This window comes from Struthio camelus, chromosome 22 (assembly GCF_040807025.1).
Source record: "Struthio camelus isolate bStrCam1 chromosome 22, bStrCam1.hap1, whole genome shotgun sequence".
Taxonomy (NCBI): Eukaryota; Metazoa; Chordata; class Aves; order Struthioniformes; family Struthionidae; genus Struthio; species Struthio camelus.
Window position 1 is genome coordinate 6,824,688 of NC_090963.1, and position 26,022 is coordinate 6,850,709.

Genomic DNA, 26,022 nt, shown 5'->3' on the forward strand with positions numbered 1-26,022 from the left:
GACACAAACAAAGTGCCCGGCCGGGCGGCGCGGAGTGCGGGAGCTCGCAGCGCTGGGAACCCCCCCCCCTCCTTCCCGCCGCGCCCCTCCCCCGCGTGCGCGCCGCCCCCCCGCTCCCCCCACACACCTCACGCGCGGGGGGGCCCCACCGCCAGCCCCGTGTCGTCCGCCCCCCCCCCTCCACCTCCGCGCCGCCCGAGGGGGAGGCGGCGGCCTCCTCCTCCTCCTCCTCCTCCTCCCGGTCGGCCGTCATGGCCCAGCGCGGCCCCAGATAGGGGGGCTCGGGCCTCCCCGCTCACGCCGGGCCCAGCCGGCCCCACCGACCGCAGGTAACGGGCGGACCGCGGGCCTGAGCGCGGCGGCGAGGGGGAGGGGGGCGGCGCGCGGCGGCGGCCGTTGGGGCCGTTGGCGCGGCGGCCGTTGGGGCCGGCGGCCGTTGGCTCCCCTCAGGGGTGGGCGCGCGCGCGCGGCGGGGGGGGCGGGGGGGCGGTGTTGCCTCCCCTTCCCCCCCACCCCCCCCCGCCGCGGCCCCGGGTTTATCCCTGCGTGTGCGTGTTTTCGCGTGTGGATGGCGTGGCCTGGTGCGCACCGCACGTGCGTGGCGTGCCCGGAGTGTGTGTGTGGGGGGGGGGGTTGGCGCTGCCCGTTGCCCTTCGTTCCCCCCCCCCCCCGCGGACTGTGTCACCTGCTGTGCCCCAGGGCATCGCCTTCCCCCCCCCCCCCCCACGGTGCGGGGCTGCTGCCTGTTGCAGCCGAGCTCTGCGCCCCTGCCGTGGGGGCTGCGCGGCCTGCCGGACCCGCGGCGTGCACCCCCGGCGGTGTCCCGCCGCGTTCCCTTGTGCGCGTAGTCCGGGCGGTGGGCTGGGATGGGGGGGAAGTTGTATTGTGTGCTGCCTCCCAGAGGGTTTCCCGCTGTCTCTTTTCTCCGATACAGGCTTATGGAAGGAGGAGAGGGAGTCCCGCTAGCTAGCTGTTAGGCAAAGCTTGCTGCACCTTGTTTATTCTTCTTTTCTACGCCACCCCCTTCCGCGTATTCTTTGCTGCCCATCTGCCAAGGCCTGCTGTGTTGCCTCCACCTGCGCCCATATCCATGCATGCTGAGGATAGTGCAGCACTCATCTGCCAAGATCTGTTGCACGTTCCCCTCCTCCCTCCCATGTATTCAGAGTTATTTTGCTTCCAGTCTGCTGTATACAAACATAAACATTGGCACAAGCAGATGCTGAGGGGTATATTCTGCCTCTCGCTTGCCAAAGCCTGTAGCCTCCTTCCATATATACGTGCACGTAGAGCAGGGGTACCACTGCCTTCCAAAATATACTGTGCTTGTTTCCGTATGCAGGTGTGCTGGGGAATACCTCCTTGCTTGACCACCATGGCTTGTCATGTACATACACACCAGGAGGCTTCTTCCTGTCTGCAAAGGGCTGCCAAGTTTTCCCACCTAAATAGGCATGCACGTGTCTTCCACTAAAGTCTAGTAGACAACTCTTCCAGCCCACCTCCTGCTTGGCCTATGAAGCTTGTTGTACTTAAGGGAGAGGGTATCCCACCGTCTCCAGGGCCACCTACGTATATACAACTGGGTTATCGTGTTGACTGCCTACCAAAAGCTGGTCCGTCCTGCGTTGTACTTGTTTGCGCACATCAGGCCGGAAAGAAACAGCAGGGGTTTCACCAATAGCCTTTGGGAGGCAGGTATTTCTGCTACACGCGTTCTTGTTCCCTTCTCCCCGCAGTCACCTTTTTGCCTTACGTATATTGAAAATAACTATTTTCTTATCTCTTCTTGGCTGTACTTCATGGCTACCTTTTCCGTCTTCTGTGCCTGAAGCTTTCAGCCCATTTTCTTGATGTGCCCTGGATGATATTTCAGTGAAATACGGTATGATTAAGCCCACCTTGATTTTAGCTTTGTTTGTGTTTGTGGGATTTTCTTTTTTCTTTTACTCTGGCCGACAGCTCAGAAGTAGTCTGCAGATTTGCTAGGTATCTGCAGATCCCAAGTTGGAAACCACTGGTTTAAAATCCATTCAATTTCTTTTTTCCAAACATACATTATTTGAAAGTCTCCCCATTTTGTCAGGCTTTTGTTGTTCCTGTCCAGTCCCAAATCCATTTTGCATATTACTGGAAGTCTCCTACTTTTATTATTTTCCTCACACATGAGATCCTGGTTTGCCCTGCCTACATGGGAAACTTCTCTGCTTTCCAGGTTACGTGTTTGCCCCTGTTCTTTACTTTATCTGTGCTGACATGAGGCTTTTTCTTTTTTTTCTTTTTTTTCTTTTTTTTTTTAAATCCTTGGAGTATCTACTACTCTTAGATTCTCTTTAGGTGGAGGTCATCTTCACCTCCTGAGTTGATCCCCAGCTTCTAGCTGCAGGTTTCTGTAGAGTAGGAAATGTGTTGTTTATCATGTGCTGGCATGCCTGTGGCACTGCTGCGTGAACCCTGTGAAGTGACAGTGAGCAGAAATGGCTTCAGTCCAGGCAGGTCACAGACTAGCGTCCAGGAGTCTTTTGGGCTATTTCAAATATGATGCGCTTTGCTTCTGAAAACTGAGCTCTTGTCCCTGCTTGAGGTCTACGTGTAATGCAGATCCAAGGTATGGTGTACCTAGAGACCTTGCCTGGGTTTAAGTGCCTCTATTTAAGAAGATAGAGCTGAACAAGTGTTAACCTGCTACCTTAGATATAGCTCTACTGATGTAAACAGCTTTACATCAATGAGGTATTTATACCAGAAACCAGTTATAATGCTATAAGTGTATCTCCCTAGGGGCTACTTCTATTTAAACAGCTGTTTTTAATCTTAGACTTTAATTGGTGCAAAAACTCAAAGCAGTCCCTTACCAGGGGAAGGGAATTTCCAGCCCCACTTTTGTCTCCCTGGGTGGATGTTGCATGGATGATAACTTGTGCCGAGGGAGTATCATGCTTGCTTTCCCACGCTGAAGGTTTCTCATTGGTTTTGTTTACAGGGTGAGAGAATTCCTCTTTCTGTGACCATGAGGTTGATGGGGGGGGGGGAGGGGGGGAGTGTCCTTATGTATTTCTCCCGTAATATGGAAGAGAAATAGTCAGTAAGTGAAACTGAATCCATGCCATGTTTGTTGCAACAGGAGGTTAATCATAAACTCTGGCAAGTTTTTAAAAGGGCTGGTTTCATTCTGTGGTGTCTGTAGCAAAGTGTGTGCTGTTGTGAGGGTCTGGTCAGCTGTTTGCTAAGAGGATCAAAAGCAAATACAGCTTTCCCTGTATGTGCAGTTGAACAAGTGTCCGAGCATTATTTTTGGTTGTATCCTGTGACCCATTTGTAGGAGGCTTTTTCCTTTTTGTTTCCTACTTGTGAATAGATGTGCAGCGTCTGTGCTATAAGGTGAATGGTGACATCTCACTGATAAACAGAAGGTCTTGGACACTTCGCGCTTGCATTGATCAGTTCGTATCTAGCAGTTCACTGGCGTTGTCGGTTACATCTGACAAACTATTTTTCAGCGATCTTTGAGCATGTTTGAGTTTATTCCTAAGAGAATATCTGGTGATTTGTATAACTTCAATTTTTTTCAGGCATTATAATTTCTGAGTTCTCTTCGGAAGCTGCCAGGTGTGTGAGGAATTGTTCATATCATCTGTCGTTGCCAGTGTGTTTTGATTTTCATCCCTTGTTTGTTCTGCCAAGGAGTGAGGGTGTATTTTATAAAAGCCTTTACACCACACCCCTTCTCTTCTTGGGCTGGCAGAAAAGGCAAAATGTTTTCTTTGAAAAAGTAGGTATTATTTGCACAGCAGCCGTATACACGGACGTATAAAGAAGCTGCTTGCTAACAGCTTCTTCCACTGCAAACGGGGGCAATGTAAACCACTCGCTTGAACGAGAAGACCAAACTGTGACAAGGCAGTGATGTTTTTGCTGGTGTGTGACGAGGAAGGAAAGGTCTCTTGACATGCAGGGGAATGTCTGTTGACATACTTCTGTCTTGCCCAGTTAGAAGTAGGTTATCCCTGTTCAAATTATGCAACTGTGCAGACAGCCAGACTTCAGGAATTCTGAATACTTCAACGTGTCAAGTGCTGACTTCTAAATTAAAAGCTATGGTTGCAGAGTGCATTCACAGTCTGCCACTTTAAATATGACATCAATCTTGGAAGTGTGTGGCTGAAAAGGGGCTGCGACTTAATTACTTGTTTCTTTGAAAAAGTACTGTGTAAGATTGCAGGGACAAAACTGGGTGGGAGATGTGCCTTTACCTGTGATAGCGTTTCAGTATAGAAGTGTCTAGTTGATCAGTGTTTCAGCAGTTACGAGCAGAAAAAATAATGGAAACGCTGATTTGTTAATATACTTTCTGAGTAGAAGGTGAAATGTCTCACTGTGTTTATGCTTGCTTCTTGCCTTGAAAGATGCAGGTTTTAGCAAATAGATATAATTAAATAGTTGTGTGCTTATTACTAAGTAAACACAGGAGTCCGTTACTCTTAGCTTGCCTAGAATTTCAAAGTGATTCTTCTAATGGTTTCACTGGATGAAAACAAATGGTTAGTACTGCTTTGCAGAAGGTGCATAGATGAAATGGTGGTGGTGAGGAACAAACCGCAAACCTGATAAAGTGACATCTCTAGGTATGGGTGGGAAGAGAGGTTTTCTAAAGTTTTGACCTTTTTTTCAGTCCCATTTACTCGGTTGAAGGAAGCAACTTAAATTATGAGTTATTTGTAGATAGTTTATTTTTAATTTATTCAGAATTAGAGCTGGGGAAATCATATTTTCAGATGAACAGGTTTATCGAAATACACGAATGTTGGGGTAATAAGGACTGCAAGATGTGTATTGAGGTCAGTATGCGGTCTGTGACAGTGACCTGAAGTAAATCTTTAGGGGAAGAGTAAAAGAGCGTACATAGACAATGTAGTAATTACTCCTCTGGGTATCTACCAACAGCAAACGGTTTAGAGATTTCCCAAGCTAGAGGATACGCGCAGTCATGTTTAGTAGCTCCTGTTGGACCTGTCGTCTGTGGATTTCTCTAGCTCTTCTGAACTGTGTCTACTTTTAGACTCTACAGTATCCTGTGCGATGCATTCCACAAGTTGTGCAAAAATATTCCCTGATTTTGTTTGCTTTAAACCTGACGCCTGGTAATTTCGTTGAGTGCCTCTTGCTTCTTGTAGTATGAGGAAAGAATAAACAATTTTTTCTAGTCACCTCCTCATTTGCAATTTCATGGATCTTTGGGCTCTCAGTTTTCTCTTTTCTTCCAAGCTGAATTGTCCCAGTCTGTTTAGTGCATCTGTCTGCAGAGGCTGTTCTATATCTCCTTTTTTCCCTTTGAGCTCTACTACATGCTTTTGAGTTGATTTGACCAGAACATTCATTTCCTTGCTTTGCCCAAGAAGACTGAATAAAGGCAGTTTTCTCAGAGCATGAAGAGATGTGTTCTTGTAAATGGACACTTTGTAGCTCATCTGTGATAACAATGTAAGCATTTACTGCGTGTAATGTTTTGCATTCAAAAGTGCAAATGAACGTATTAATTACAAAAGCTATTTTGCTGGAAATACAGATATTCAAGATCTTAGTTTATAAATTTGGCTACAGATGGTAGGCTATATGGCATAGTGTCTCTGGATATTACAGAGAGAATGCTTTATGGAGGAACAGCAATTATGGTGGGTACTGACCAGAATTAAATCTTTTCATTGGCTTTGGCAGCATTAAGATATTGTGTCCTATAGAGACCCAAGAGCCCTAGAAAGTGCTAGCGGGTTAAGGTGCGAGTTGGTCGTGTGTTAGGGACAGGTGGTTACCTGTTAAGACGTTTATGTAGCGTTAGAAGCTTCTGCGGTTTCTTTTCCTTCAGTGGCTTTGTCTGTGAATAAATATCCGTGTTAAGAAAGACCTACTCTGAGACGTATCTGGGAAATGTTAGTAAAGAGGCTAGACGTTTAAAAAGGAGGAAAAAAAAAAAATCCTTATTTTGGAACCATGGATAGCGTTCTTCCAGTCCAGGGTTAAGTCATACGCGGGAAGAAAGTTAGAAAGCTGGCATTGTTACTGTTCATCTGATACCTGATTTGTGGGTAAATAAAAGGATCTTCAGTTTTCAGAGCCAGGAAGAACTCCTTTTTGGGTATTTCATTTTACCTACCTAATTGAGTCATTAGGAGAATAAAGGGTAAAAGGGTGATGACACAACCACATTCCTGTCTTGCTTAAACTTGTTCAGGATTCTTTATAGCCACTTCCGTTTCAAAGGTGGCTGTTTGTTTATACGTCTGTGGCACCTTGACTAGCTGGCCATGGTCCATGCTGTCTGGATTAGCTATCCCTTTTTGCCTCTTGAGATTGTACATGATGTGCGACTTTGCCTTGATCTCTCCCCTTTGCTCTTTTTGCAGGTTTTCTATGGTGTTGCTTGTCAGCGCAGGCTTCTTATACTTCTGGCGTTAATGTGGCTAGCATGCTTCAGGGAGATTTCAAATTTGCCTTGTACTTAAGAAAAATGCATTAATTTTTGTTAACGTGCATTTCATTACTCAAGCTGTAACACTTACTTGCTCGTCTGGAATAAAAGTTGGAGAAGGAAAGGTGTCATTTATTGTAATAAATCTTCAAACAACAAATCAGTTGACGGGAAAGCTTTGTACTGAATTAATAAAACCTAGCACTTAGCCAAATTTGGCTGTCACAAACCTAATGATTGTGATATGCAGTTACAATCGTTTGTTTCTGTAAAATGAGGAGACAGGTTTGTAATTTTCAAGTGACAAAAGCTAACCTGGCATACAATAAGGTAGGAGGCACTGCTTGGGGGGTGATGAGGGGGTGATAGCAAGGGGGTAGTGAGAAGAGGTATTCTTCAGGTACTGAAGTTCTGTTGCTACTGGCAGCTCTTAGGGCAAAAGACACCCAATTAGGCCCTGCTCTTGTTTTGGAGGAAATGAAGAAACGCTTTATTTTCCAAGCACTGTGGCATCAGTTGAAGCGGTCTCTGAAATTGACCCTCTTCTGTCTGCAAACATGAGGCATGTGTCCTTCTCTTTCTTCAAAGACATGTAGTAATACTTGGCAGTATTCTGCAGAAGGCCTGTGTGAGGAAGCACAGAGCTTTTTGTTTTCCTTTGGTTTCTTCATGGATCTTGTGCGGTAGTGCTACTAAGGAAATCTTGAACTATACTAGAATATTTTCACATGCAGATACATGAAACGTGCCGGGTTTTTTTCAGATTTCTTTCACATGGTACTTCCCAAAAAAGGACTTGGATTTTTGTTTTTGTTGCCCGTTTGGGAAGGAGATTGGCTTGAGTAGTCTTTTTTATGTTTTTTTCATAAGTTTGAATTTATTGATATGCTTGAAGAGCTTCTGAAAGTAATGACTGAAACGCTATTGGTAGCCATGGTAAAACCAGAAAAAATAGCTTTCTGGAATTAGTTTAAAATAGGAGGTCGCTTCCATGTGACAATTGAGTGCTTTAGGGATATTTTTTGGCAATTCATAGTACTTGGACAAATTTAATGTTTAACTTGCGTTTTTCCAGCTATTGCGTTTGCACATACTATTCTTGCAAGTGGAAGAATTATTTAAACTGGTACTTCCTGCCCAACATACTCAAAAGTGTTTGAAATACTTGCTACAGAAGTATAAGGTATGTGGGAAGGGAGGGAGTTGTGAGGATACCTAAGCTGTAACAGCTGTAGTACTGGTGGCAAGCTCTCTGCCAGTCACCTCTGTGGCAGTTGTCGTTAGTTGATGCTCGTATAGAATATGAACACCCACCCGTTTGGTCTGTGATTCCAGAGGAAACTGAACTGGTTAAATGACCTATTGCTGTCAGAAGAGGAGAACAACAGAGGTATTTTCCCTTCCTTTGCTTTCTCGGGGCAGTTGGGTCCTGTTGAGTCCCACCTCACCCAATTACTTGTGTTGGCTCTGGCACTTTTGGGGCCTTCATGTGAGCCTCTTCCTTTCACTGAGGTGGCAAGTAGCTCTTGAGTTTTGTGTTGTTAATTTGTACTGCTATTATAAACCACGGACAATAAATGTAAGCCTCACTGATTATTACCCAGACTGGGAAAAGCCCATGTAATGGCCTGTCTACACTGATTATTACCCAGACTGGGAAAAGCCCATGTAATGGCCTGTCTACACTGAGAAAATTGGGGAAAAAATAATCCATATTAGCACAGAGCAAGTATTTAGATCACATTAAAATCATGCATAAATGCTATCATCTGGAAATAGTGCTTAAGTTTGAGTGTGTGCCTCAGGGATGTAACATGCTAGTCCATTCAGTACAGTCTTATTTATGTTCTGTGGGGCTTGCCTATAAAAGGGTACTAAGGGGAATATGAAGTCATTTGTTGCTCTTAACTATTAAAAAAGCTGAAACGCGTACTTGCTCAAATGTTGATGGTGCAAGCATATCTAACGTGTGCTTTCCGGGTAAACTCGCAATCTAATAGTTAGGCCATGTGCTTTTTCAGCGTACTGGGGGAAAACAGGAATTACAGGGCCATGAGTCTGATCTGAAATATCACAATATGTTCTAGCTAGTGATATTTGCACATTGTTCTTTATTATGAAAATAAATATAATTCACTATATAATGAGACCTTTTAGCAGTTTCCACTCATACTGTTAAATGAACCTCAGTTTTAAGTACTGCCTGAAAATTTTCTTTTATGGGTTTTATCGAGCACTGCTGTGAGATTCCCACAATGAAAAGTTCAAAGTGCTAGAGGCAGGAGAAAATGGCATTTATCTAGTTTGCTTATTCAGCCACCTGAAAGCTATACTAGGCACATAAAGTTTATACTTTACACTGCAGCTTCAAAAAGGCAACAAGTTAAATCTGGGTTCTTTGAAGCAGTGAATGGTAACGTTCTGCTCTCTAAAAGAGCTGACTTCAAATAATCAGATCAAAAGTTGAAAAACTGTCATAGCTAGAGAAAACAAGGCTTTAAAAGAAAAAAACGTGCCAGGGTATGAAAATGTGAGGCTTTTCTTACATGTCATGAGGTAGAAAAGGTAGCCAGAATATTGTGCTTGATTACCTTCCTGGAGTTCTTTCTGCATCCCACACCGGAATGGTGCAAAGCTGCTCTTTTTAGACTCTGGCCAGATAAAGCTTTCGAAACATTCAGCTGGTGCATCTCGCATGGAATTTGTTGGAACCGACAACCTTCTTTTATGTAGAAAGGCACCGAGTCTGCTAAGAAAATGACACCTGTCGTCTTTATGTATCAGTAAATGTTTTCAAGAAACATCAGGTCTTCCAGGTCGTGCTGAAAAACGTTCAGTAGGGTAAGATCAACAATTTACGTATGGCGCACACTGCTGTCCTGCCCTGATTATTGTAATCTTTTCACTTAATTAGATTTTGAGATTAAGAACTGCCTTGCTGATCATTGCACCTAGTGTATGCTGTGTGGGTTCTAGCTGCTACGTATTTTTATCTGAAAGTCATCTGGTAAAGTCAAACGCTCTGAAAAGATTTAAGCATAATGTATCTCTCCTTTATGGACAAGTTAAGGGGCAGGTGCACTGAGAGAAGAAACCCCCCCCCCCCCCCCCCATTATGGAACCTTTCAGGAGATTAAAATGGATAATGACAAACACCTGACAAAAAATCAGATACTAAAATATTCTGATTAGTCTTTGGATGTTTCAGTTAGCTGTTCAGTCAGCATACAGTCACTTTAATCTTTTGAGATCTTTCTCCATAGTCGCTTTTAACTGATTAGCTTCCAGAACATAGCAGAAGTCTGTTATCAACTCCCTAGCGTATAATCTTGGGCTTTGAATTCATACTATTGGATTTCCAGTGGATTTCATGCTGTACCTAGGTCTCCAGTTCCCAAAGTCATTTGTTCTCATCCTTTGTGCTGATGATGAATCTTAACATTTTCATCAGCGTTTTTGAGCCAGTGTCTCTATGGAAATACTTGGGGATTATTGCTCAAACAAGTCCTTATGGAGCTTCAGTGGTAAATTCTTTAACTTGTTATTTCAAGTACATAGATTAACTCCTCTCGCTTTCTTTTCAGCCAGCTCCTTAGCTAACTTGCCATTCTCTATTCATCTCCTTATTTTCACTGATAACTGTGTATGTGACATTGTTTAGACATTTTAATGAAGTTCTCATCATACATGGCTTTTCCTTTTTTCTGGAAAAAAAACCCAGCCCATTATCAGGTTAGTTTGACATTACCTTCAGTAAACACAGGTGGTGTCCCATTTCCTGTTTGTTTTTTTTTAATTCTTCATTCTTCCTTTTCTTCAGGTTGTTTTCATTTGGCCAGATTCCTGCAGTTATATACAAACACCTCATCATAGATCACTGCTGATCTTTGAGAGATGAAAACATCTTTATATTTGTAAATAATCAGAGCTTCAGCACAAAATATTTGAGGGATGAAATTAACACAGTGTTAATGTTGCCAAGCTTTCTGGCAGGTGTGTACCACAACATGAGACAATCTTTGAACAGTCTTGCCTCTTATAGGAGTACACTAGCACCTTTTCCTTGAGAATTAAAATACCTGTTTGTGTGTTTATAATCACAGCCATTTCTAATGGAAATATTCTTAGATTAATTGACTGAAAGGAGTGGTAATGTTTCACACACCTCTAACATGATCTTTAGTCTTCAGGTTTTATCTCGACTAGGAGTTGCAGCTATGCTTTAATCTCCTGGCTGTGTTAATCTAGCACACTCAATGTCCTCCTACCGAGCTCTCAGTTATGTGTTGAGGGTCCCAAGCTTTTTCAGTTACCAACCGTTGTCAGCTCTGTTTCTTCCATCAGTCGAAATGGTCTGCTGTTGGCCTTGGCCGCTTGCAGTGCTGTGCAAGCTAATTTTCATTGCCCAGGAGCCAACAGGACCAAAACCACTAGAAACTTAAATTTCACTACTTCACTGTGAATGGCTTGATTTCTGGCTCTGTGATGCTTCCACAGTAGCCATTTTCTGATTTATTTGCGAATTGATTATGTGCTGTGGCGGTGCCTCATGACAAACTTAGTTTGTCAGCTGCAAATGCCAAAACGCTCATTTGTGTCGCTACTGGAGACGTAAGTGGTGTGCAGTTCCTGCGGTAGAAGCAAAAAGAAAGGTTTACAGTAAGAGTAAATTCTCTTGCCAACTTGAGATGGGTCAGAAGAAAGTCTTGTAGGCCGTTCTCTGTAGGCCATATATAAGGAATGATGAGGGACAAGAATAAATCCAGAAGTGTAACTTTGAGGAAATGACCAGACAGAGCTGCACGAGAGTCTGTTCCTGGTATGTGGCTCCTAGTAGACTTTATGGATGTGGCCTTGGCATCTGTAATCTATTATGTTCAGGCAGATGACTTCTTGATTCTGCCAGATACAGGGGTTCGAAGAGCTCCTCTCTGAGTTCCGGGACATGTTTGGGGCTTTCAAAGAGATACAGTCTGCAAAGGATACGCACTGGAAGGTGCGTCAGCCCGGGCTGGTAGGTGATGTATCTTGTTTTGTTCCGTCACTGGTAAGTTTTCAGAGATCTATGGAGACACTGTTACCAGCAGATGTAGCTTGATTTGGGTGCACGCATTTCCATCTTCTCTGCTGGCTACTGGGTTCTAATGTAGGCTCCTGTTTAGATTGTAGTATTGGTTCCTGTAAGCCTGTACCTGGACTCTCTTTATCTAATATCTGTCATGTTCCTGGAGCATGGCTGCTGAATTTTTACATCTGACTCCATGAAAATAAACTTACCAGGAGGAAGGGGGGGGGGGGGGGAAACTGAGCCACATTGCACTAAACAATTATGTGTAAAAACAGCCACTCCTGAAAAATGATAGTTTACCGTCTTTTCTTTGCTGTGACCTCATGTTACAAGAAGAACGAGTCTGTGATATGTTTTGTGTTGTTTTTAATATTCTAAATTACTCTCTGTTAAAGTAGTAGACATTTTCCTCTGTTTTTCATTACAGTCAGCATTGCTTTTTTTCACGTATCCAGCCAACATCCCGTCTTTATATGCTGAGGCAATTTTGTAGCAGGAGGAAGATTTTGGTCATCTGTAACTCTGTACATTTTATACATAGAGCTTTATAGTTTAGAACTAATGCAACCTAGGTGTTTAGAAATGAGCAAATATTTCTGATTTATTTTTTAATCTGTATTGCTTTAGCAGCAGGTATGGTGCTGTTTGTGTTTAATACTCATAGCGTAAAATAATTCTGCAAAACTGAGGATGGAAGAGAGGAAACCTTGCTAAGATATTGCCCATCTTTTGTTGAACGAGGTTGAAATCAGGCAACACAAACAGGTACGGGAGTAGACTGGAAAAAAAAAAAAGCCTTTCTCCTTCCTGCCTGGCAGAGGAGGTTTGGTCATACGTTACCAAGGTCTCTAACAAGATACTTTGGCTTCTCTCACAGGCCCCTTCAGTTCTGTTCAGATCAGCTCTGAATCATGAAACCCTTGCTCTCGGTCTTCGTGCCAGGAGAACAGTAGCGGTTAAGGGACGGGCTACTGGAGTTTTGAAAGAATGCTGGCCAGAAGCGTGCTCTGTTCGGTCAAAACTTTGGAAACCACTTCAAGCTGATGCATGAGGATGACAAACGATTGTGATGAACAGGCCTTAGGCTCATCTTGATAAAAGCTGAAGAGAGGGCTGAGGTGTTTTTTGTTGTGTTTTTTTAATAACTATTTTTAGGATCAATGATAAATAGGATATGTAGAGTTTTATCCTAAAAATATTTATTATTACGTTTTTAAAATGTAATAAATAACTTTTAGGATAACTAAAACTTTTTTCGGAGAACTTTTACAGAAATGTGAGCACTCCTATTTGCCTCATATCTGCTGTATATCAGTTTCCTCATCACTGAGTAAACCACATGTTCCCGAGTGTGAAGGACTCGAATGGAGTGCTTGTAGCAGCATTGTTAGTTTCTGATCAAGGCTTACGTGCTTGACCCTAGTAATATGAGCAGTTAAAACTAAAATCCTGAAAAGGTGAGTTTTGGCTCATCTCTCTTATTGGGAATATACCTCAAAAGTTAGGTAGATGAAAACGTGGATTAAAAGCAGCATCAGCAATTAAGGCACAGTTGCCAAAGATGGTACTTGGGTTTTAAATGATAAATTGCCAGATTGATAAATGGCTGGGAGCTATGGCATCTTGAAGAGAAGGGATATCAGCTCCTTCTGAATTCAGGGCCCAGTAGGAGTTGGGTGACGTTACCTTGCACAGAGGTAATGGCAAACACTGAAACAATTTTAAGGTTCCAGTCATGCAGACTTGACTAGATAGTCTGGACTCTGCTATCGCAGGTGAGGGGAGAGAAGTCTGCTGTTGTTACTGCAAAAATTGTGCTCTTGACCTTCCTTTAAAATGTATATGTAAAACATTGTAAGTGTTTTCTAATTTTATCCTTTCAGAATTATTCTGTTGCAGCTGACCTACCGTCTCAATTTACAATAAAACTGTTCTGTAGAATAAATTGCTGGTTTTGGCTCCCCGCTAATTGTCTCAATGCTTTCACCAGCTCTGGGAATTAAAATGCATCTACCAGATTTGCATCACGCAGAGCTCGCTTTTCCATCATCAGAGTGATTCTTTTCCTATGCACATGAAAGGTTAATGCTTTTGATAGCAATATCAATGTGAGTCAGAGCACTGTAACTGCGATCTAGGACTCTGCCATGCCCACACACATCTTTTTGCTCTCGTCTCATGGCATGTCACAGTTGCGGCTTTGCCCCTCTATTATTATAGTATTTAATTTTAGTGGAACTTAGATGTGTTAGGAATATGAAATAGATATTTCATGGACCTTCTGGGCCATTCTTATTCCTGAGGAATTGATTTTTGGAAGAGGAGCTATCAAATGCTTTTTCCTCCATGTCCTTTGCAGATTACTATTAATTTATGAATATTCCTTGTCTGTCAAAGCACTGATGATACGGAAATAGTGTGTCCTTTTGCACCTGCCTCTATGTATCTGCTGCTGCAGAGGTTTACCTTGGCTGGTACCAAGCAAGTGGAGTTGTCATGGTCCTGGTATGGCACAGGATTTCCAGATGTGAAAAATCTTTTCAGTATTTTTTTGTGAAGAGTAGAGCAGCCTTGGTACTTAGGCTTTGTAAACCTCGGCTGTTGTAGCACTCATGAGGGACTTGCCTAGATCTTTACAAATTGATTTAAGACCAGTGTGGGGGCTCACTGCTGCAATGTGGCTTTCGTAAGTGTTCAAGAGCTAGGGGCCTGGGAGCTTTGAGTTTCTCTTTCACCCAAAAATTTTCTGGGCTCTTTAGACAGGCTTGGATGAATGTAGCATTATTTTTGTGCACTTATGCATTTGAACCGTAGCTCTTGCCTACAGTGTTTTAGTCTACCTCTACAAAGCTTCATTCTAGTTCTGGAATACTTCCTGCCACCCCTCTGCACCGGCTTCTGGTGGTGCATGGTATGTGGCTGAAATTTAGGAAGATCTTCTTTTGGAAGGCCTATTGGTCAGGAATTTGTGCGATGAAGAGGTGGCTGTTCGGGAAGCAGTTTGCCGCTGGAGCGTCCTCAAAATGTACTCTTACAAAAACGATTAAGTGGGGAGTGCAGGTACAAACCATACATAAATATAAAGAAGATAACAAATGCTTTTTACGAACAAAAGTAGTAGCAGAGGGGAGTCAATGGCTTCAAAAGCTCTGGTACCTGAACTTGTCAAAGCTAGTGTGCTAAGAACAGGTTTTTACAAAACAAATGGCATTATCTTATCAAATGCAGTACTTCTGGAGAATATATGAAAAGCAAAACCCACTCTTTTATCTGCCTTCCACTGTGAAAGGGAATATTACTGTTAACAGTGTATAGATGGATTGCAGTATTTCTTGTCTTCAGCTTGCTACTTGAAATTGCTGCACCATTAAAGCTCCTGGGGAGAGTTCTCCAGAGTTTCTTATCTCACCATCAGTGATCCTTTCCTATAAAAATGGGATGTGCATGCAGAGCTCTTCCGGAGAGGGCTGTCAGACCTGCAGTTTGAGAGCCCTGTCCAAGAACAAAAGCCCCACACAAAGCAAACCCTTTAGAATAGAAAATGCCTGAAGCTTGCCCTCCTGTGAAGCTGGGAGGAGAAGGATACAGCATACAGATTTCAGTGTCTCGGGGTAGTTAGGTGGGAGTGGTTTGGAGAATGAAAGTTGGGTTCCAGAACTAAGAAGTGGCCAAGGATCAGGTCAGCCCTATTGCTGAATGCTGTTGTGTTTTTTGCAGGACGTAATATCACCTCGGCCTTAGTTTATAGACTGCAGCTCAGCGTTTATTGCAGGTTTTAACATAATTGGTGTTTATTAAGTAACTAACTTAACACTAGATCCTTTGTGCCCTTACAAGTATGCTATTCTAGAGGAAAATGAACTTCTAAAACTCTGCATACTTATCTTGATGGTTCATTTCCCTGCTCCTTTCACCCACTGCAGCTAAAGGTTACAGGTTTGCATTCCAGGGATTCCAGTACACGAAAGCGAATACTGCCCTTTGACGTAATATTGGGCAAAGAAACCTTGTTGTGTTTGCCTTTTCTTTGCATAAATACCAGAAGGCTTGGCCGGGATGGGATGAGTTCAAACTAGGTTTACTGAACTGACTTAAAATACTATTTTAAACAAAGTCTAGCGAGCGCTGTTGATTTACTTTAAATGAGAACAGTTTGTCAGTTCCAGCCAACAGTTTTGTCAAACGAAGCAAGGCAAAGTTTGAAGGGGAGATGGTACCTTTTATTAGGCCAGCTGATGTTGTTGGGGAAAGCAAGCGTGTGCTTTTAGGTACACAAGTGTTTCAAGTCTGAAATAAAAATAGCAGACTTCAAGTTAAGTACAGGCTGAGGGCAGTTGTTCTAGCAATTAAAAACTTAATTATACTAACCAGTTAGACACTTGGAGGGAGCAAAGAGTGATGGGTTGTTGACAGAGAGATAATGTTTGTTCTCTTTCTCCCAGAGCAACTAGTTACTATCTGTTGAAGGAACATTTAGAGATGAGGTGTGTTGTCGACGCTATGTTGTCGGCCTAATATTTCTATATAGAGTGTAGTTGCACGTTGCTTCTGGTTGAGCACTTTGAGGACTTTCCAGTTCATCCTCAAAAGATTTCTCTGTCCCTGTGCTACTGCTGCTGTTTATGGGACGGTGCTGTAACCTTTGTGCAAAAAGGGGTCTGGGTTAAAAATAAATTTCCTGAAAGATAACTGTAGCGATAATGTTTTTTAACATGGCCTCACAGTTGAAGGAATGTGCTTGTGGGATTAGTGACCATGAGAGCGGGAATTTCCTAAGCTTTTTGGGTACTAAAGTCAGCATAGTACTTGCATATCTGAAATCTGTTTTTTTAAAGTATTCAGAAAAGTCAGTGTTTTCTTGATATGGTAGGTGACCATGATCAGGACACAGAATTTAAAGATAGGGTGATACTTTTGTGATGCTAAAAATGATTCAGTTCTGTTGTGAAATGATGTGGCTAAGTCGGGAATTGAACCCTAACAGCCGTATGAGTTTGGTGCAGTGGCTCCTCTAAAGAGAACGCAAGATCCTTATAAGTACTGTGTTTCAGAAACAATGATTTGAGCCATAATGTAAGGCAGGAGGTGAATTAGACGCTACGTTTTGGGTATATGAAAATTGACGGATCACATAAGCAAAAATTTCCAATTCCGGTGTAGTTTCTTTTCCATTTACCCAGCATAGTATACATTTTCATATGTTTATCATTTCTAAGCCCAGAAACTTGACATAAGTGTTTAATCGTTGTGGCAAAACAGGATTAACTCTAGTATATATGAACCGATAACTATTGCTAAAACTTGTTTTTAATAGCCTTGAAACAGTACGAATGAGCTAAGTTATTTGAAACTACTTAAAGGTCAGGTCTATATTAGTGCTTTTACGATTAAAAAAAAACCAAACAAACCCTGAACTAGTCTGCAAAGTAATTTTAAGAAGTCTTTGGTACAGTAACACTTACCTTAGTGAGAAAATTCTCCACGCTAAGGTTCTGCAGCGCTCTTGTTTAACTTTTCACCTTGTTCCGGGATCAGCACTTTGGCAGGATGGTGAATTCCCACACATTTCCCGTGTGGGAATGCACACTGGAAAAACCATTCTCTCCAACTGTAAGACAAAAGTCTGAGGCAAAGTTTGAAGCGCAGCTCTGATGCGTATTTAAGTGCTCTACTGAGGACAATTTTAAAACTTTTGAAAATAACTGTTTGAATTTCACTGTGTTTTACTTGAACTTTGAACTACTGTAATGTAGTATGGGCCAGGGCCAGGGTATAAGTGTGTGTAGGGGGATCGTACGTGGAGAGGAGGAGATATGGTGTCGACACCTGGGAAGGGAAAGCAAGCCACCGTTCCTTTGATGCCAACCCTAGGCCACGCTCAGGGAATCTGCCGTTGTGGATGGTTTGTGGCTAGAAGACAGACAATAACTTTTCCGGCTCCAACCCGCTTATCGCTGTTAATGTGCACATCTTGATCCTTTCCTCTTCCTCTGCACCACGCAAACACTCCCAGGGTACCATGTAAGTTTAGTTCTAATTTCTGTTTCTTCAGTCACTTCTGAATGTAGTACCCCATACCTTATGATCTAACAGTAGCTGTCAGGGTATATCTAATGGCTGGTAATAAGACATGGCAAAATGTCATTTTGAAATGGTGTTGATTCTAAGATGTTAGACTCAAGGATAAGTTGTTCTGTCTCAGCCCTCTACTCTCTTTCCTTACTATGACTTACTGCAGCTATAGAAGTGCCTCATGCCAACAAAAGATTAAAAATGGGAATGGAAACAATTAAAAACCTGAGTGGCTTTAGAATGCCCACCTTTTCATATGGAAAATACCATCATATTGTTTAAATTACCTTTTAAAAAATATTTGAAGTTTTTACTACCTTACTAACTGTAAGTAATTGATATTATTTCCCCCTCCCTCTGCCAACTTTTCTGACAACAACATGCATATGCATGCACCCTTTGTCTATGCTGAAGGCTGTTTAGGAGCCACTTGTTTGAATGGTGGTGTGTCAGTGGAGTGAGGGGGAAAGTCATTTTACGCTAGTGACTTAATGGAGCAACATCCCACGTTTGTGGCAGGCGCTCCGCTTCTGTAACAAATTTAAATCAATGTACTGCACATCACTGGCTTCCGTTACTTTATTTTAAATTCTGTAACCAGATCAAGGTCAAGGAAGTAAAAGATGAAAGAGAAAGGGGAAAGGAAGCCAGAAGAGGGGAGAGGCGGGTAGGAAGAGGGAAAGGGGACAAGGAATGGTTCAGAACAGAGTTTGAAGGAGGTGAGCAGAACAGAGCTGTCATACTTTGAGACTGGAGGAATGAGAATTACTCATTCAAATGACTGTAGAAGGCAAATTATGGTTGGTCTTCTGGGCTTTCGCAAGAACTGGGAATACTGCTTGCTTAGATTTTTCTTCTTGTTTATTTATACTCGTATATCAGTACCATTTCTAAATACTGTGTATGTATTCTATATTAAGGCTGTTGATAGTCCTTGCTTATGTATTAATATTTTTGCATTCATTTACTGAAGGGAAGTAGTTCTAGACTTCTGATGTACCAAGGAATTGCTGTAGTTACTGGGAATTCAGAAGGAAGGATATCCTGAGGCCATTTTAGAATGTGCTGCTATGAGATTTTACTGCAATGTTTTGGTCTGAGATCAATTAAATACACTTTTCGTTTGATGCATGCTGGAGAACAAACAGTCTGGATCTTCAGATGCCTCTTGAGGTCGATATGTTTCACTGAAGACGAGGGTTTTGTCTGTGCTTAACTTCTTCCTCTACAGTGGTGTGAAATGTTATTTGAAATCCAAACGGCCATCATAGTTTGACTCAGACTTTTTATATATTGTTAGATGTTAAACTACTCCATTCTCTAGAACAGATATTTTTTCCTGTGTCTGAAAGAGTTTGCAGTATGAAAAGTGAAACCGTAGGAACAAGAAAATGCCCAGTATAAACATCTGTAAAACAGGGTCGGCTCTGACAGCTGTCATTTAAATATGTAAGACCTGTGGGATTTGTTGCAAGTTGTTCCAGACATGCAATGCTCCTTGTATCTGCAAAGCTCCACATAAGCGATTTGCAAGAGTGGTACGTTTTTGCATATATGTAAAGGAAAGGAGAAGGGTAATGTGAAGAAGTTGGCTGACTCCAGGAAATAATCAGATCCAGTTATATTGTTGGTGTTTAACCACAAGGTGATGGTATTTCTATATCTTGTAAATTGTGTGAAGCATATAGAACACAAATCTTTACATCAAAGCCTGGGGGGTCTTAAAAAGGTGTACAATTGTAGTTTTGTTTTTTTCTTAACCGTAAAATAATTCAGAAATAATTTGAGCAGTCTCATAAGCTACGTTTCCTTGTTTGGAGATGCTGTGCCCTTGTGCCCCTGTCTGCTAGTAGAGGGGGTACGGTGGCTGCAGAAGTGTTAGGGTTCCCCTGCAGGGGATTTCTAGGCATACAGCACCTAACTGGGCAGAGAGTGTCTTTCCCCAGTGTGTTGCAGAGGGATTGAATCATGGCTCAGCATCCTCTTCCATCAAATTGAAGGCTTTCGGTTTTCAGATACTGCTGCAGCCTTAAAGCTGCCAGAGGGTGTGGGACATCCTGTCCCTCCTAGTCCTTCAGGACGTTGCACAAAACCCACGCATTTGCACCTACCACATAGAAGAGAATTGGTCCCCAAGGAAGTAGTTTGTAGTTTTTATGTGAAGAAAGAAGTTACACTCCTGCTACTCTTTATCACATATATAAAATCAATTTGTGTCTATTGGATTTAAATCAGAACTTTTCCTTGAGGTTTATATCCATTGTGGTTTTGAAGGAATTTTCAATAAGCCCTCATCCTAGTCCAAAATTATTTATTAAAAGCAGCTTTAGGCGATTGGTACCTGCATTATAGCAGCAAAGCATAGCTATTGCCGACTGTTATTTTATGTTTGCTAGCTTGAATTCTGTCTTCTGAAAATTCATGCTATAATTTCTCTGAAGCTTTTCTGGTGTTAAATGCCTTCTCTGAGAGGTTTGCTTGCTCCTGCACATTTGAAAGCAGACCTAAACAAACGTCGCCTTCACTTTAAAGACTCATTCAGCAAAGCTCCTAGTGCTTAAGAACCATAAGCAATGGGTTCCTGAGCCCAGAAAATTTAAAAAAAAAAAAAAACAGGTTTCTTACACAGATGATAGCTTCAAAAATGCCTTCTTTTTAGTGTTACAGACATTTGTTTTTCTGAAAACTGTGTTGGGAATTTGTTTTGAGTTCACAATAGCAGAAATGTAGAAGATTATATTAATGATAGATTGCAAACAGTTTGATTTGCATTTTTGCAAATTACAAGTAAGTAAGTGCATTTCTGTAGAGTTAACCCATGATGTCACAGTCTGGATCGTAAACAAATGTGAAAACGTGACCCCAGAGAATTCTGCTGTGGTGGAAGAATTTTCTTATAAGAGCTTTATAATCATGAATTCACTTACATTTTGCTTTCAGAGATGAAATGTACTTTCCTCTAAGTGACAGAGGTGGTTTTTTGTTTGTTTTAGGATACCTGTGATCTCTTGCATGTGGAAGGAACGCTAGGAGAAAGGTGAAAAGATGGGTGTAAAAACATTTACTCATAATTCCCCTGCTCATAGCCAGGAGATGCTTGGAAAGCTAAACATGCTTCGCAATGATGGACATTTCTGTGACATCACCATTCGTGTCCAGGACAAAATCTTTAGGGCGCACAAGGTGGTTTTGGCAGCCTGCAGCGACTTCTTCCGTTCCAAACTCGTTGGTCAAGCAGAAGATGAGAGCAAGAGCGTATTAGACTTGCACCATGTGACAGTGACTGGCTTTATACCTCTTCTGGAATACGCTTACACAGCAACACTATCCATTAATACAGAAAATATTATTGATGTGTTGGCTGCAGCCAGCTATATGCAAATGTTCAGTGTTGCTAGCACGTGCTCAGAATTCATGAAGTCAAGCATTTTATGGAATACGCCCAACAGCCAGCAAGAGAAGGTGCTAGATGCAGGACAGGAAAACAGTGCAAACTGCAATTTTACTTCTCGAGATGGCAGCCTTTCTCCAGTTTCTTCTGAATGCAGCGTAGTGGAAAGAACCATTCCTGTTTGCCGAGAGTCACGAAGAAAGCGCAAAAGCTACATAGTTATGTCTCCTGAGAGCCCTCTGAAGTGTAACACACAAACAAGTTCCCCCCAAGTGCTGAATCCTTCAACTTCTTACCCAGAGTCCAGAAACCAGCCTGTAGACTCCTCCTTAGCTTTCCCCTGGACTTTTCCTTTTGGAATTGATCGAAGACTTCAGTCGGAGAAGGTGAAGCAGGTGGAGAATTCTAGGACTTTGGAAATGCCTGGGCCCTCTGAGTCAAACCGAAGAATTACTGATTATGTGACTTGTGAGAGCACAAAAGCCAGTTCACCCCTTGTGATTGAAGAAGACGTGCGTGTCAAAGTGGAAAGGTTAAGTGATGAGGAGGTTCATGAGGAAGTATCGCAGCCTGTCAGTGCATCCCAGAGTTCTCTGAGTGATCAGCAGACAGTCCCTGGAAGCGAGCAAGTTCAGGAAGATCTCCTGATCAGCCCACAATCTTCCTCTATAGGTATGACCATTTCTGAGGTTACGTGTGTGTACAAATAGTTACGTTTGCACTTGTGATTTTATTGGAGGAAATCAGCTTTTTTTTTTTTTATTTAGATAGCTGTAGTTTCATGAAATTGCTTTTTTTCCCCGTTTTATGAATGTTACATAGAAACCCTGCGGGGAGATGGGACTTGGAGCTCTTTAAATAAGTTTGCAAAAGTCAGCTAAGAGAAGTAAGCCTGTTAGTAGGCCTCTCTATTGAAAAGAGGTTGATAGCCACTGTTTACCTCTGATTGCTTATAATTTTGTTTTCAGTAGTGTCAAAAGCATGATCTGACTTCAGTCATAACACCAAATTTGAAAGGCTTGTGGCTGTAGCCACAGAAGGCTGTAATGGTACTTTGCATCAGACATAAAACCTTGTATAATCATGACAGAAAGCCTTTGTAATAAGATTTTGCAAAATAAATGGTGGAACACTGTCATCTCAGTGTCCCAGACAAAAACAAAACCACCCAGTCATAATACTGAGAATCTTTCCATTTCTGTGGGATTTGCTTCTCAAGTTGCTTCTCAAATACTGCCAAATGCTGAGAGAAACCTTTTTTCCATGAAGGACGATTTGAAGCCAGTTTTGGGTTCTTCTAGCAGACTGTTGTTTATTAATAGCTAGTATTTAAAGGTTGTTACTGTAACAATCCATTTATTCTCCTTGCACGGAGTGCACTGAATGGCTTTTAGTAAGTCAGAAGACAGGCATTCTACAATATTTGTAGTTTAATTACCAAAATTTTGCATAGGTCAGCGATTTTGCTTTTACTAGAATGGCTTGACCTGCGCTCAGTAGCGAGTTTGTTTACTGGAGGATTTTTAATAAAGCCTGTTTTACTTGAGAACCATAAGAATGGAGAGTGCACTGGTCTGCCTCATTCAGATAATGTACGTGTAAAAAGCTACTTCAGTTAATCAAATAAATAGAGTAAAATAAAATAAATAAATGTAGCCCTGTAGGCCGCATTTTTGTTTTTGTCTGGTCAGTGTAACGCTGTGCCTTCTCTGCAGAAAGTGAGTGTTCAATCAATCTGACCATGCTGGGAATGCAGTATATAACCACCCTTGTTAAACTACCTCAGGTAAAACTCAGTAAAAAGAAATGAAAATATTATCCTTGTAGCCCATCCTTAAAGACTTTCTGGACTGTTGTTTTTGTTCATCAGTTTGTACAGCTCCTATGTTGATATTTTAGATCATTAATGTTTTTTTTTACTGGAGACAATGATATTTGCCTTTTCTGAGAAGCGGGTTTAACATCAGTTTAAGCACCTTTAAATCTTTAGATATAGTTTGCCAAAATAATGCGTGGATTAAAAACTCAAAGACAGAGTTAGTTTGCTGGGTAATCTTCAGGAAGGAAGATGCTGGTTCAAGAACAGGGAGTTTAACTCAGCGTTTGGCTCATTATAGTAGGAACTTGCGAAAGACGTCGTCAGGGCCATGCAATCAGAGATGCAAATCGTTACGTCAGCAGACATTACCATCACAGACAAAATAGAGCAAGGAGAGGTAAAAATTAGGGAAAGCTGAAATAGCATGTCTAGTGAAAGGAAAAACATCATATCCAAGCAGGCTAAAAGAACAAACTTGGTTTAAACTCCAGATTACAAAGTAGGGACGTACTCTCTGTGAAAGTTCTCAGAGGGCATCTCTTGGAGTTAGCAGTATCAGAAGAACAGCATAGTCATAAGTGGCTTGAATGAATAGGGACGTAAGACTATGCGACTAGGAGTGAATTGGAGAAGGAGAGGTGCCGCTGAGCACTGTAAAGACTCCTTTTGTAAGAACGTGTTGATGTTAAATAAAAAAATTCTTTGAGAGATACTCTACAAACCAGGCACCTTACTGAATCCTGCTCTTGCTGCAAAGATTGCTTTAGCCGGTTTCCTCACCTCCGCAATGATTTCTGTTGACAGGCAGCTCTGCACATCCTGCTCGGACAGTGTCTGCTGAAGTTCTGAAGCCGCATGACGTTTGCTAGAAAGCTTTCTGTTCTGTGTTTCCTGTTCTCGGTTTTGTACCACTAAGATTATGTACCTGACCATTTGTACAGCACTGAGCGGTGGATCTCAGGCCTTAGTAGTCATAGTGCTTAAACTTAAATGCCTTTTACTGAGGATGTTAATGCAGCATGTTCTTCCTTCAGAAGGCTACAGAGCGAAACAAGTATGCTAGCCCAAAATTTTTGAAATGCTTTGTCCTCGAATAAGTTTGAGTTATTATTGAGTGATCTTTGCAAAGCATTATTAACTACCTTGATAATAGTTTTTATTCACATTTTGCCTTAAAGGGAAATAAAGCTCTTGTTTTTCAGTACAGTTCATGTGTCCCAAATATATGATAAGGCACACTTCACAGCTCAGAAAGCACTTTTAAGCTCCCAAAGATATATTTCCTCATGCAGTAATGTAAGAACAGTAAATGGAGGCATAGAGATATGTTGAAGTACAGTTTTCTCTTCCTTGAATGTATTTTCTTTGTATAATTGCATATATTTATCTCAGGGTTTTGCAGTGCATTTATAAAAGCATTCCTGCCTCTCTCTCTGATATTGCAGAGAGTTCTCATTCACTCTTTGGGTAATTTTAATAATTGTTCGTTTGCAATGTATTATATTTGGAAGCACTTTATAATATGGAGGGAGATATGAAGCAGAGCCTTCATAAATAAGTCATTATGGTAACAACAATAACTGTGTTTGAGAAGATATTTTCATAACTCATTAACACTGATTGCATTTGAGAGGTGAAGGCTTAGGAATAAAATTAAAAGCAATTGGGTTTATTTTTTTAGTAGACTTTCAGTTAAGTATATCACGAGAAAGAAGGATAAATCAAAACAGGATTACCTTTTGTAATTTTAGAGATTGCGCAGTTGCTGAATTTCCCAACCACAGTTTGTCGGCTTATAACAAAATTATAAATTTTGGTGCTGCTAGAGTTATTTTCAAATACTTGCTAGAGATACAAGTTCCCTCCCATCACTGGCCCCATAGTATGGGGTCACGTTAAGACCAGTAATCTTTTGCTTCAGTCGGGTTTTGTAGAACACTGTTCTTTATAGGGGCAGCCTTTTTGGGAGGCAGTACTCTTTCACGGTGCCTGCTTTTGATAAAATAAGCAGATTTTCCCCTGCTTTGTTCCTTCTTTTTGGTTTTCCATTTTATCTGATATTTGTCATCTTTGACCTAAGGTTACTTTATTTTCCTAGTGTATTTCAGAGAAGGTTTCCCAAATTTAGATTGCTCATGTACCACTGTCTTAGAAAGCAGAAATGTGACTTACCGTAGCAGCAAGAGCAGCTCCTAACACTGTCCCAAGCTGCGCTCGTTCTTAGGATGTAGGTGTAGAGTGAAATCTCATTTTCCCCATCTGTTGTGGTCTCACATGGATTCAGTGCTCTATAGAGACTCGAGGGCTGCTCGGCTGTTCCAAAAAGTTGAAGCAGTTCTCAGTATTCTCTCTTAACAGAGGGAAAAGGAGGCAAGAAGAATTTTCTTGTGCACCACATCCAAGGGCTTTCATGCTACAAACCATACCTGTGCCATGGTTTGGGAACCCCCTGTCTTGGAGAGTAATGGCAGCAGTTCTGGTCCTGTTGACGTTTGCTGCGGTTCAGTCATTCATTTTCCTCATCTTCCGTTGCACGCACAGAGATTATCAGCAGAAAAGCAGGAATGTGAGGAGATCCAGTCTGCTCCTTGCACTCAGATTACAGAAAGAACCAAACATGATTTATCGAAACGGTCACAGAAAACCAGACCAGTGGATGTGTTTGTTAGCAAAAGGTTTGCTGTTGGGGGGCAGCACAAGGTCTGCTTAGAGTTGTTTCAGTACTGCACTGCCAACTTCCCTCTCTGTTATGGTGACGTCGGACCAAAACGTTCTTGCTTAGTATGCCTAAACAAGGACTGAGTACTGAACTCCCAAGCGGTGAGGAGGGAGGCCCATCTGCACAACAGTCAGCTGCATCAGGTGTTGTAAAGGTTTGATTTAGTGCTGAACTTACCTTCGGTTCTGTTTCCAACATCCACTTGAGCTAGTTTGCTTGAATGTTTGTGCACTGAACAAAACTCTTGAATGGTTTTGCGTATGTATTTCTCTTACAAACAAATGTTTTGTCTCCTTTGGATTGTGTCTTTAATTTCTCACAGGACTCTTCCTGTTTCAGCATTTATCAATGAATGGAAGTATTATCAACAAGTATTAATATATATGGAAGGTACGGAACATGAAGGCAATAGACAGTAGCAGGATTGAAGTCTTTACTGCTCATGAAGTCATGAAAACTGATGAAATAGTCCACTTTAAGTGAAAGT

The 26,022-nt window shown here is 41.9% G+C and overlaps 1 protein-coding gene across 4 annotated transcripts in view; it reads left to right on the forward strand.

Annotated features, from left to right (window-relative positions):
* Positions 1-26,022, forward strand: part of ZBTB44 (zinc finger and BTB domain containing 44) — a 43,559-nt gene continuing 17,537 nt past the window's right edge. For 2 of the 4 annotated variants that reach the window (XM_068916726.1, XM_068916727.1), the window contains exons 1-2: positions 85-329; positions 20,600-21,669. In XM_068916726.1, the coding sequence (XP_068772827.1) occupies positions 20,652-21,669 (1,018 nt within the window). In that variant the 5' untranslated portion in view covers positions 85-329; positions 20,600-20,651. Of the gene's footprint in view, positions 330-20,599; positions 21,670-26,022 lie in introns of all 4 variants that reach the window. The other 2 variants (XM_068916725.1, XM_068916728.1) reach the window with 2 other exon arrangements.